The sequence below is a fragment of the Macaca fascicularis genome, chromosome 16 (genome assembly GCF_037993035.2).
Source record: "Macaca fascicularis isolate 582-1 chromosome 16, T2T-MFA8v1.1".
Taxonomy (NCBI): domain Eukaryota; kingdom Metazoa; phylum Chordata; class Mammalia; order Primates; family Cercopithecidae; genus Macaca; species Macaca fascicularis.
Genome location: NC_088390.1, coordinates 43,831,101 through 43,845,087, shown reverse-complemented (window position 1 = coordinate 43,845,087; position 13,987 = coordinate 43,831,101). Strand labels below are relative to the sequence as shown.

Sequence of the window (13,987 nt, the reverse complement as noted above, 5' to 3'; positions counted from 1 at the left end):
TCAATAAATGTATGTCCCACAGTGAGCACAACATGGAAAAGACATAAATCTGCAATTGGTCTTGCATGATTTGTGTTGAGAATGCCTGATAGCACTGAGTGTCATTAGTACGTCAGTCAGTACACATTTACTGAGTGCCTATTATGTACAAGGTACTATTCTAGGCACTGGAAAAACAGGAATTAACAAAAATAGACAAGAATTCCTACCCTTATGAAACATACCTCCTACTGGGAAAGCCAGCAAAATACACAAAATAAGTAAAATGTATAATGTTAATGGGAATAATGTTTAACGAAAAAAAAAACGAAAGAGAAGGTAGACAGTCCAACTTTTAGAAAAAATAACCAAGGAAAGCCTCATTGAAAAGTGTCGTTTGAGTAAAGACCTAAATGAGCTGAGGCTACGAGACATGAGGATATCTGAGGAAAAAGCATTCTAGGTAGAAGCAACAGCAAGTACAAATGCACTGAGGCATGATGTACTTCGCAGGTTTAAGAAAGCAGAGTCGGGTAGAGCCAATATGTGGAATAAGGTTGGGGGAGGCTGTAGCAAGAAATGAGGGCAGAGTGGTACTGGAAGGCCAATCTATATAAGGCCTTGTAGGCAACTATAGGATCTTTGGCTTTTACTTGAATGAATTGGGAAGCTATTAAAGGGTTTTAAGCAGAGAAAAGTTTTGTGATCTGACTTATATTTTAACTGGATCATTCTACCTGGTTTTTTTGTTTGTTTGTTTTTTGTTTTTGAGTAGAGTCTCCTTCTGTCACCCAGGCAGAGTGCAGTGGTGTGATCTTGACTCACTGGAACCTCTGCCTCCTGGGCTAAAGCAATTCTCCCACCTCAGTCTCCCAAGTAGTTGGGATTACAGGCACCCATCACAATGCTCAGCTAATTTTTATATTTTTAGTAGAGAGAGGGTTTCACCACGTTGGCCAGGCTGTTCTTGAACTCCTGACCTCAAGTTGATCCGTCTGCCTCAGCCTCCCAAAGTGCTGGGATTACAGGCATGAGCATGAGCCACCACACATGGCCTCATTCTACATTCTGTTGAGGACGGACCTTGGGTGGGACTGGGAGCAAAGCCAGAGGCAGGAAGACCAGTTAGGAGGGTACTGCAATATGGAGGTAAGAAGAGTTAGACTACTGCTACTGTTAGTAAGTAGCAGTGGAATTGGATAGAAGTACTCAGATTCTGGATATATTTTAAGGTAGGGATATAAACATGATTTACTGTTTAGATGGATGAATGGGGTGTGGAAGTGAATGTGGGGTGTGCAAGAAAGACAGAAGTCAAGAATAACTCCAAGGTCTCTCACTTGAACAAATGAAACAATAGAGGTACCATCTGTTGACACAGAGAAGACTGTAGGAAGAACACATTAAAGGAAGATTAGAAGCTACAATTTAGGTAGACATTTAGGCAGATGTAAGTGGAGATGTTGAGTCTGGATATATGAATCTTGTGTTCAGGGGTAAGATATAAATTTGGACATTTATCAGCTTGTACATGAAACTTAAAGCTTTAAAAGACTGGATGAGGCTAGGTGCGGTGGCTCACACCTCTAATTCCTGCATTTTGGGAGGCCAAGCCGGGCGGATCACTTTGAGCTCACGAATTCAAGACCAACCTGGGCAACAGGGCGAAACCCTGTCTCTACAAAAAACAAAAAATTAGCCAAGCTTGCTGGTGCATGGCTGTAGTCCCAGTTACTCAGGAGGCTGAGGCTGGAAAATTGCTTCAACCCAGGAGGTGGAGGATGCAGTGAGCTGTAATCGCACCACTGCACTCCAGCCTGGGCAACAGAGTGAGACCCTATCTCAAAAAAACAGAACAAAACAAAAAGACAGGATGAGGTCACCAAGGGAAGGTAAATAGGAAAAGGAGTAGTCCAGGGACCAAGCCCTTGAATCACTTTTTTCCTTCTACCCTACTTTCTATAATGGCTGTCTTGCCAAACCAACAGGTGAGAGGGCATTGAGTCCTAGTGGGGTTGAGAATGGGGAGTCCAGAACTTCTTGTTCCCGCTGCAACCTCTGTGCTCCTGACATGTCCCCATTCACATTTTTTTATATAATTTAAAAAACTGGCCAAGCACAGTGGCTAATGCCTATAATCTCAGCATTTGGGGAGGCCGAGGTGGGAGGATCACTTGAGGCCAGGAGTTTGAGACAAGTCTGGGCAACATAGCAAAACCTTGTCTTTATGAAAAATAAAAAAATTAGCTGGGTGTGGTGGTGTGCGCCTGTAGTCCCAGCTACTTGGGAGGTGGAGGTGGGAGGATCACTTGAGCCCAGAAGTTGGAAGATGCAGTAGGCTATGAATGTGCCACTGCACTCCAGCCTGGGTGACAAAGCAGGACACTGTCTCTTAAAAAAAAAGAGATAAAATTAACATAACATAAAATTCAACATTTTGGTTTTTAAAGGTTTTTTTGAGTCTCACTCTGTCACCCAGGCTGAGTGCAATGGCATGATCCTGGCTCACTGCAACCTCTGCCTCCTGCATTCAAGCAATTCTTATGCCTCTCTGCCTCCTGAAAAGCTGGGATTACAGACGTGTGCTACTATGACTGGCTAATTTTTTATATTTTAGTAGAGATGGTATTTCGCTATGCTGGCGAGGCTGATCTTGAACTCCTGGCCTCAAGTGATCTGCCTGCCTTGGCCTCCCAAAATGCTGCATTACAGACGTAAGCCACTGTATCCAGCCAAAATTCACCATTTTGAAATGTATATAACTCAGTAAATTTTAGTATATTCAGATGTTGTGCAACCATTACCACTAATTCCAGAATATTTTCATCAGCCCCAAAAAAACCCCTGTATTGGATCAATTTTCATATTTTAATAAAGTTGTTCTGTGAACTTTATTATTGAAGTATAATTTACATGCAACAAAATTCATCAGTTTTAAGTGTTATAATGTGATGAGTTATGACAAATGTATGTACTTAAGTAGCCACCACCACAGTCAGAATATAGAGTATTTCCATCATCTCCTGAAATACTCTTATATTTAGAGATGTGAAAGGCAGCAAAGGAAACTGAAAAAGAGAAGCCAGAAATGCAGGAAGATAAAAAGGAGACTTTGGGCTCTTGGAAGCCAACAGAAGAAAGTACTTCAAGGATGAAGGAATGACTAACTGTGTCAAATGCTAATGCTATTGTCAAATAACTAAGGTGAGGACTGAGAATTCACCATAGAATTCAGTAATATGGAATACTGGTGACCCTGACAAAAAGCAGCTACAGTGGAATGATAAGGGTGCAAGCTCAACTGAAATGGGTTCAAGAGGGAATGGGAGAAGAACATCTGGAGACAGCAAGAACAAACAACTCTTTTAAAAACATTTTCCTATAAAAGGAAGGAAGGGAGGGATAGTGACTGGAGGGGTGTTTGTATGCTACAAGGGCTGATACAATACAGAAGGAAAAAGTGCTGATGCATGAAAGAGCAGGGAGAAGTGTTAATCATACACTTAAGTTGGCAAGAAAGGAGATCAAGTGTACAAGAGGAGGGATTGGCTTTAGACAGAAGTAGGAACTGTTCATTCAAAGTGTAGAAGAGAAGGTGAAGAGTAAGGGCACAACGGATGCAGGTACATGGGAGCTTGTAGAAGCTCTCTTCTCATTGTTTCTCTTTTCTTGAATATTGGGAAGCAAGGTCTGACAATATCAGCTGAGTGGGGAGAGGGAAGTAGATGTTAGAGGTTTGAGGGGAGAGATGTGAAACCGTCATCCAGGAGGTTGGTAAGCTTGAATTTAAAGTAAGACCAGTCAACAGAATTGTTTTTTTCTCCATCAAAGTTGAGCTGGGCAGGTGCAGGCATGGAAGCAGAATGGAGAGAATTGGATTTAAACAAGGTTTCTGTAAAGGCACAGAGTAAGCAAAGAGAGAAGCAAGTTGAAGCAAGTTGAGAGAGAAAGTTGAAGGTGTAGAAAAGATGGTGATTATAATGATTAATCAAGGAGTTAACCCTGGAGTTTAAGCTAGATAGGAATGAAATGAGGTGTAAAGAGGGAGTGAAGAACAGAAGAAAGGTGGGAGGATCAATGAGTTCAACTCAATGGTCCTGATGATTTCAAAGGATTGTCAGACTAGAGAGAGAGCTGAAAAGAGGACGGAGGGGGTGGCAAAGAAAGAGATACTTGAAATTGAGATTATGGGGAATGAGAGGCTGGGCTAGGGTATAGGATAGAACCATTAGAAGAAAAGGAGTCAAGGATCCAAGAAGCCAGATTATGGGAAGGATCATCTATGTGGATATAGCAATCGCCAAGAATTATCACATGACTAGTAGTAATGGACAGAGTGACAATGTGCCAGGAACTAAAAGATGCAAAGAATGAGAGGGAGTGACCAAAGGATCAGGAAACACAAGGAGCAGTGAGGGTATAGCACAGTCTGATGACATGAGATTCAAAGATGGGATTTTTTCAGAGAGAAGGGAGAGGTGTCCGGAAGCAGCAAGGAGGGTAAAGAGGACAATATTCCCCTTCCAGGCTCAGTGGTACAAAAGAAAGACAGAAATCAGTCAGTACTCCAGAGGGCTACGGGGGAAGCAATATCTTTAGAGGAGAGACAGATCTCAAGGTGAACAAGGAGGTTGGAGTAGAAGATGAGGAGGTAAGGGATTTTGTTGATGATTGACCATAAATCCTGGAAGCCACAATGAAATAGTTTAAAGATAGATATTTTTGGTTTAGCATGTCTCACACTAAATGCATACTTACTATTTCATCTAGTGCTCAACCAAAGAAACAGCAACCTGTTTTATAGTTGGAAGAAAAACCAGGTGAACATATTGAGAAATAATTTGTCTCTAATATGGTGTCTTAAGGAATTTTCATAAATAATTTTGTTTATATTTAATTTTTACCATAAGTGGTGATTTTTGAACTTAAACCTCTACCTTTCCCCTACCTATCCACACATGTAGCATAACCATATAGCACTTTGAAATATTGTATGTTCTTAGTGTGTACCTTGTAAGGATCCTCAGGATCTACCCAGGCCACATGAAACATATGACGAATTTCTTCTGCCAGTCCGATTCTTGCTCCACTGTTGGCTGATACATAGATGCGTGGAATACCTTCTGCCCTGGCAAGTTCAGAAGCTCTGAGAAATAACCAATCCTCTTGAGGCCCAAAGGACCCAATTCGGTATGTGATGTCATTGCCAATAACAATGATATCTCGGCCTTCTGGATATTCAGGACTTTTAAAGGTCATTTTCCAAGCTACCATGCCAATCTGGAAAGGCATAAACAAACGAATGAACAGAAGTTTTTTACATGCAGAATTTTTTCCAGGTTCCTTGAAGGTATCAGAGTATACCTAGGCACAGCCATTATGTAAAGATACACATTGCTAAAGAGCCACACTCCCTGTGGGAAACTAAAAAGACATTCTAATATGCTGCTAGATTATGCTGAGAACAGCTGATCTACTGTGTATTTCAAAACTGTCTCAATTCCTTCTTTGGGCCTGCTCAAAGAAGGCAGAAAAGCCAAAATCTAAATGCACTCAGGATACATGTGTAAGAATGCCATGGCACTGTTGATTAATTTCTCATTTTACTGCCATATATACTAAGACACTGATATGGTTTGGATGTCTGTCCTCTCTAAATCTCATGTTGAGATATGATCCCTAACGTTAGAAATGGGGCCTGGTGTGAGGTGTTTGGGTCATGGGGTGGATCCCTCATGAATAGCTTGGTGCTCCCCTCTGATCTGAGTTCATGCTAGATCTGGCTGTTTGAAAGAGTGTGGCCTTTTGCGGGTGAAAGCAAGCATGTAGAGAGTGCTATGAACGCCTTGGGCACACTACGAGAGTACAAGGTGGTGGGTTGCTGCCTGCCCATCCCCAAATGCCACATGCTGCCCTTCTGTGGTATGTGAATCTTTGCACCTAATCATGTCATTGCCAAGTCCCGCCTCTGGTACTTGGTATCTCAGCAAAAGAAGATAAGAAGTCTTCAGGGAAAATTGTCTACTGTAGGTAGGTGTTTGAGAAATCCCCCCTGCAGGTGAAGAAATCTGGCATCTAGCTGCACTACGACTCCTGTAGCAGCACCCACAACATGTACTGGATACCAGGACTTGACCACCATGGGTGCTGTCATCCAGTGCTAGTGAGACATGGGCACCTGGCATCACACACAGGCCCACTCCACCCAGATCATGAAGGTGGAAACTGCGGTCAGCAAGTGCTGCCAGCTGGCGGTCAAACAGTTCCATGACTCTGAGATCAAGTTCCCATTGCCCCACGGGATCCTGCATGGTTAGCATAAGCCATACTTCACCACCAAGAGGCCCAACACCTTCTTCTAGGTGCAGGGCCCTCTCACCCAGGGGTGACTCAAATTAACTCAAGAATGTCATGGTGCCAAAAAAAAAAAAAGAGTGTGGCACCTTGCCCCCCACCTCTCTCTTGCTCCCTCTCTCACCATGTAATGGCTGGGTCCCCCTTCACCTTCCTCCAAAATCATAAGCTTCCTGAGACCCTTACCAGAAGCCCAACAGATGCAGTTGCCATGCTTATAGAGCCTGCAGAACCATGAGCCAAATTAACCTCTTTTCTTGATAAATTATCCAGCCACAGGTATTCCTTTATAGCAACACAAATGGACTAACACAGACACTATCTCCATCTTTTGTGACATTTGTTCCAAGAAATCTTCAACACACAAGGAAGCAGAAAAAGAATCACTTCTCATGGACTGTACACTTTTCATGATCCAGGCTCCTTGTACTGTCCTCTAGCATTTGATAGGAATAACAGAAACACTCCTTACTGGTTTGTTTCAGGTACGTTCCATTTCTGCAAGAATTTACTAATGCTCAACATTGCATCCTTGTGAGCATCTCTTGCTTTCTCCCAGCACCAGAAAACCAAAGGATGGAAAGAACTAATCTCTTGATGCACTATATGTAAATCTCTGCTCTCTGTTCAGCAGCATATGGCCAGCGACATAAATAAATGATATTGACTTAAAAGGCAGAGGTGACATGTCTCTTCCCACACTCTCATAGCCCTCTCCTGTTTTAATCCCCTTCGATATGAGAACTAGTCAATCCTTCTACTTGTATATTTGCTAGTTCCATTTCTTTTCTATTCTATTCACTCATACTCTAGTTACAGCTGTAGTTTTTAATGTCTGCCTGTTTCCCCTATACCTGGATAAGTAATGTTTTCCATTCATTTTTCCCCCTTTCTTTCTGTCTCTTGCCCCCCTCCTTGCCCCCACCACTCGCCACCAAACACAAAGCCTACCTACCAGATGAGCATCCCTGGTTCTGCCTAATGGAGCCCAGCCACATCTGCAGCCTTGGTCCCTCATCCCCAGGCTGCTGCATATCACCTCAATGGGGAGCTGGCCATCAAGAAGGGCCATTAACAGATGTAAATAGCAGCATCCCTGGAAAGCCACATGCATCACCCAGACTCAACCGGGCCAGTGATCATAAGCTCTGAGTACACATTTCTCAATCCAATTGCACATCCACTGTAATCAGGCTGGTTGAAGCATTCTACACAGCTATTTGTGATTCTCAGCATTAGGAAATATATATATGAAACACCCACAGATAAATATAAGCTATTTAATATATCACACCATTGGCCAAATACAAATCAAAATGGATATAACACAAAGAAAAAAATCCAATCACTTTCTAAGATAAGGTATTACTCCATCTACTCATTAAAGACAGAGAAAGGAAGGAAAAATAGATCATTCAAAAAATAGCACAGCGAACACTCAAATTTCAGGATAATTTTGGTTATGGTTTCTAAGAAGCTAGTTAATATAATCCCTGTACAAGCAGAAATATTTTATCTGCCTTCGCACATGCCCCCTTAACCCCAAATCTTTTGTTTTTCAGGAAGGAAAAGCTATTTCCTGTCAATTTACCTCTAAATGCATTTGTAGTTAGAAAGATTGGGTTTTACACCAAATTTTATGATATATTAACCTTAGCCACATAGGCCAGAAGCAGATTAGATACAAGCCCTGAAGAATCTACTTCAGCATTTGTGTGCTAATGTAAACATTGTGACCATGTGGCACTGGGCAGGCAAATAATACTCTTATCTTTCATTACTACCTGGGGACTCTAACTGTGTCACTTGGGCAGTGAGTTCAGCAATTGGCTAGGTCATTATGCTTGCAATATTGACTTCTAATTAGGTGTCAACACAGCAGCACCAAGAACACAATACTCTTTATCAATGTCTTTCCAAAGAGTGTTGCTCATCGACCGACCCCTCCTCCTGTCTTAAAAAGTACCATTACAGAATAGAGAGTGTTATTCCAGTCTTAGTGCAGCAAGATTCCTGATTGGAAGACATTCAGTTCTGAGGTAGCATGATGGACAAACATCTAAGGAAGCATTTATTATTCAATTTACATTAAAATTTAGATTTCACTGCTAATCAAAGGATAGGGCATATAAAGGTGAACATGGGCTTTAGAGTCCAACAAACTTAGATCCAAATCCAGGTGCTATCATTTATATTAACTAACTGTGTGATCTTAAGAAAATTAATTTAATTTTACTGAGCTTCAATGTCCCCACATGCGAAATTAAGAAAATAATAGCCATGGGTTTGATAAACACACTATTAAAAGCAGAAATCTACTATATTAACTTCTACATAAAAAACTTTGTCTTTCTCTCTCCTCTCCCCTCACTCTGTCCAAATCTTACCCATTCCAAAAGGTTCATCCAAATTCCATTTCCTCAGTAAAGCTTCTCCCAGCCTAAAGTAATTCCTCTCTTTTCTGATCTCCTACTAAGACCTCTGTGTAGAGAATTTTTTTTTTTTTTTTTTTTTTGAGACAGAGTCTCGGTCTGTCACCCAGGTGGGAGTGTAGTGGTGCAATCTTGGCTCACTTGCAACCTCCAACTCCTGGGCTTAAGGCAATCCTCCCACCTCAGCCTCCCAAATAACTGGGACTACAGGCATGTGCCTTCACACTCGGCCAATTTTTGCATTTTTTTTTGTAGAGACAAGATTTCACCATGTTGCAGGCTGGTCTTGAACTCCTGGCCTCAAGCCATCGTCCTGCCTCGGCCTCCCAAATTACTGGGATTATAGGCATGAGCCGCCTTGCCCAGCCTGAGAATTCTTCTGATAACTAATCATAGGCTGCCTAGGATTGCTCTTGGCTTACCATCTTGAACAATTTTATCATCTCCTCTAGTGCTTCCCAGGAACACTACACATAGTAAGGGAGTAATAATGCTTGCTAGTTCCAGAGTCTTTTTATTTTTCAAAAAAATTTTTTTTTTTTTAAGACAGGGTCTTGCTCTGTCACCTAGGCTGGAGTGCAGTGGTGCAAATACAGCTCACTGCAGCCTCGGCCTCCTGGGCTTAAGTGATTCTCCCTTTCAGCCTCCTGTGTAGCTGGGACCACAGGCGTGTGTGTCACCACCATGCCCAGCTAATTTTTTTTATTTTTTGTAGAGACGGGGTCTCACCATCTTACCCAGGATGGTCTTGAACTCCTGAACTCAAGTGATCCTCCCGTCTCGGCCTCCCAAAATGCTGGGATTATAGGTGTGAGCCACTGCGCCCTGCCTCACTTCTAAAAATAATACTTGAAAAATAGTTAACACCAAGGGCACAGAACATTGTCTGCCACATATATTTTAGAAGTCATGGAATAAGAGTCCTAGTCTTAAACTATTTTATTTTAAAAATAACAATAGCTATCATAATAACTACCATTAATTGAACATTTACTATCTGCTGTACTGTTCTAAAAGCTGACAACTACTGATAGTGGTTAAGAGCTTAAGCTGCAAAGTCAAGCTGTCTTGGTTCAAATCTCAGCTTTATGCTAGCTGTATAACCTTGGACACTTCACATTTTATAGCTTCACTTTTCCAGTTATAAAATGGGGATGACAGATTCTTTCTGGAGGTACTGTTGTGAGTAACACCATATTAAACTAGTACAGAGCCTGGCATACAAAAGCCCTCAAATGGTAGTTATTATTAACTCAAAGGTAGCTGTTATTATTGCCATAAGGAAATTAAGGCACAGAGAAATTAAGTAACTTGTCCTTATAGCTAATGTGAATTGTTTATTTTATTTTATTTTATTTTATTTGAGATGGAGTCTTGCTCTGTCGCCCAGGCTGGAGTGCAATGGTGCAATCTCGGCTCACTGCAACCTCTGCCTCCTGAGTTCAAGCAATTCTCCTGCCTCAGTCTCCTGAGTAGCTGGGATTACAAGTGCATGCCACCAGGCCTGGCTAATTTTGTGTGTGTGTGTGTGTGCGCGTGTGTGTGTGTATATATATATATATATATATATATATATATTTTTTTTTTTTTTTTGGTAGAGATGGGGTTTCACCATGTTGGCCAGGCTGGTCTCAAACTCCTGACCTTGTGATCTGCCTGCCTTGGCCTCCCAAAGTGTTTATTTCTTAAAAGGAGGTTCACATACACAAAAATGGTATTTTCTTTTTTTTTTTTTTTTTAGACAGAGTCTGAGGCCATTGCCCAGGCTGGAGTACAGTGGTGCAATCTTGGCTTGCTGCAACCTCCGCCTCTCAGGTTCAAGTGATTATCCTGCCTCAGCCTCCCGAGCAGCTAGGATTACAGGCAGGTAACACCACACCCAGCTAATTTTTGTATTTTTATAGAAACGGGATTTCACCATGTTGGCCAGGCTGGTCTTGAACCCCTGACCTCAGGTGATCCACCTGCCTAGGCCTCCCAAAGTGCTGGGTAACAGGCATGAGCCACCGCACCCAGCCAAGAAATGGTATTTTCTTTACTAGAGAAATTAAGGAAGTATGTTCCTTAATCAAAAAGATATTAGGAGAAAAACTGGCAAAAAAAAAAAAAAAAAGAGGTCTGTGGTTTATTTAACACAATTGTATCAATATTTATTTCTTAGTTTGGTAATTATATCATGGTTATATAAGGTGTTAACATTAAGAGAAGCTGGGAAAGGGTATACCGGAACTGTCTAATACTATCTTTGTAACTTTCCTGAAAACCTAAAATTATTTTGGAGGGAAGTAAATTGGATAGCAAGATCACTGTTACTGTTCTGTACAGCCTTATAAGATGATGATTATGAAGATTAGGAAGAGCATTTAAAAATACCCATGATGTAATACTAAATTAGAAAAGGGGTCAGACTCAGGAGCCACATTCTGAGACTCTTCTGAATCCGAATCTAAGATAATTTGACAGAAATGAGACTCAACTTTCTAGCCATGTACCCTTATGTAAGTTATCAACCTCCCTGTACCTCGGTTCCTTCACTGGTAAAACAAGGGTAATAAAAATCTACTGCATAAGTTTGTTGGAAGGATTAAATACATGTTAGGTCCTAGGATAGTGCCTGGTATATAGTAAGTGCATAGTATGAATGACAGCTTCATCAGTTGAAAAGCATGTTGAAAAAACAAAAATAAATAAGAAACAGCAAAATGAGGTGATAATTATTGGGATGATGAAATTGTATTGGTTTTTTTTCCATTCTCCAAATTTTTTTGTGTGTGTTTATATTGCATTGATAACTTTAACTTTTTATAAAATAAAAAATAACTGAGAAAAGAAAACTACCAAATAGTTCTTCACTGGGTGATAGGTACATGGGAGTTTATATTACTTATGCTTACTTTAGTGTACGTTTGAGCATTTCCATAATAAAAAAAAAAAATTAAGGGGGAAAAAAATCTCACCAGCCTAATCAATTTCCCATATTTTAGAGGAACTAATTCTAGATTGTAGTCATACTACAACAGATCTTATTTATATAAAATTTGAAAGAGATAAACATATGAAAATTAAAAATCGAGACTCACTTTAAAGAGAAAGAAATATCAAGAACTAAGTTTGTTGGGTTATCATTTCATTTTCTAAAAAGAAATGCTCTGCAATGATGTGGTAGAGTGTAAACATATGTATACATAGGTTTATACAATATTAATGTCTCTACCTGAGAAGTAACTGCTTCAGTGTTTTTCTGGTCTGATGGTTGAATACATATTTATATTTTTAAAGTCAATATTTGTACAATAGACAAGAACAGTGCCTATCAGCTAAATACATATTTAGGACTGTACCACATGTATTACAAACATGTACTAAAATCGAAAGCTTATATTTATACAGAACCTTTCATCTTGAAGGGGGCTAAAGAACTTTATAAACATATGTACATAAAAGGACGTTTGCACTGATAGGCAGTGAAGGTACCCAATCACCCATTCCCTATTTCTTCTACCAGTCATGGGTAGGAACACATGGTGTCAACAGATGCAGGTCTGTAACAGCTGCAAAGGCATACAACACAATAATCCAGTTGTGATGCAAAGTCACTGAGAGGAAGCTTGCAACTTGAGAATAGCAACTGCTCTCCTCCAGTGTAGAAGCATCATAGCCATTTCCAGTTTTGTGTTTTTAAATTATTCTCTACCAAACTCAACTAATCACTTGACAAAATTGAATTTGATACTGGAAATGGTTTCTGAATGCAAAATACTTTCTGTCTGATGATGAAAACTAGGTTGAAAAATGCTTTCCCCTGCCCTTGTTAGATTTAGGAAAAAAAAAAAGGGGTCACAACATTCAGGAGAAATGGTTCAAAATATTCTACCAATGAATAGCTTCATCTCAAAGGATTAGGTCATTGCTTCAGAAGACAGTCATATTTCACCCTCTAATTAGTACACTGTAAGTTTTTCAGTCAAATTACTTTCTATAGATGGGTCTATCTATATTATATACACAATGGAGATTTCATATAGAAAATTCCACAATCACTATAAAAGTATACACAGTGTGACAATGTGATTAGCAATGTGACATTCATTGATTTCACCTAAGCCCAATCTGCCGTGTATATTAACTTAAGAATAATGACTAAAGGAGATCCCATCATTGAATCCCCCTTTTTGGGGGTCTTCTCTTTCTCTCTAACATTTTTATCCAGGTGAAACCTGGTGAAAATGACATGCCAGGACTAAGAGCTGAAGGAAGACGGAAGAGCTAAGAAATTAACAAAAAGGTAGCCTACAGCCTGCTTATAAGTGGGTGGGTTTATGGTCTAATGAGTTTTAGACTCAAACAGGCAGTGCCAGCGTCGTCTTCTCTGATCGCTGCTTCTCTCGTGCATTGACTAACCAAGTGGTCCTAGGTACTTACTACAAATTATTTTTTCATTACTATAGCCATGAATAAGTTTTAAAATATTTAATTTCAGGTTATTTTTCATAACAGAACATTCCAATGAGCAGGTTGATTAGGTTTAGGGTTATCAACCTAAGCTAATTATCTTAAAGTGAAAAAGGGAAGAGGATGAAAAGAGCTACAGGGAATAAGCTAAGGATAAGCAGAAATAAATATTTGTTTCCCTTACACAAGTTCTAAGGCAGAAAATATTTCTCTGGCTACATTCTGATTCTGGAATGAACACGCTCAAGTGAGGGAGGAGGGGATGGGAAGGAGAAGGCAAGCAGAAGAGAACAGTCTTATTTAACTGTTTTTATGTGGGTAAAATGATTTGTGCCACAGTATTTCCATAAGAAGTGGGACCATTATTTTCCTGTAGAAACACATTTGGTTTGAAAAGTATCACTGGACAGGACGTGAAAATCAAACCAAATGAATTATTCACAACCTCCGATCAGAGGTGATCATTATTTCTGATGCTCCAAACAGTGATTAGGATTCTGCCCTGAGATGTCATTTTCTCTCTGAGTAACACCAGTGATACAGAACAGCATTATCTATCTATCCATATATGTATTTTTTCTCCTGGAAGGACCTCGGTTTAATGTTACTATAACAGATAGTGAAAACATGATAATATTAACATTTACTCTGATGGTGCCCATAAATGCCATTAGTCTGACACAAAGTGTCAACACTAATCATGACCCCAAATTAACACCAAAATTGACATCAACATTAATTGTACTATCAGTGTGAATAGAATGTGCAAG

The 13,987-nt window shown here is 40.2% G+C and overlaps 1 protein-coding gene and 1 pseudogene across 16 annotated transcripts in view; one reads left to right on the top strand and one right to left on the bottom strand.

Moving 5' to 3' along the window:
• ACACA (acetyl-CoA carboxylase alpha) overlaps positions 1-13,987 on the bottom strand; it is a 330,564-nt gene that overhangs the window by 71,205 nt on the left and 245,372 nt on the right. For all 16 annotated transcript variants that reach the window (XM_005583932.5, XM_005583930.5, XM_005583933.5 and 13 more), the window contains one exon: positions 4,990-5,259. In XM_005583932.5, the coding sequence (XP_005583989.1) occupies positions 4,990-5,259 (270 nt within the window). The remainder of the gene's footprint in view (positions 1-4,989; positions 5,260-13,987) is intronic.
• On the top strand, positions 5,817-6,411 carry LOC135967842 (large ribosomal subunit protein eL20 pseudogene; annotated as a pseudogene).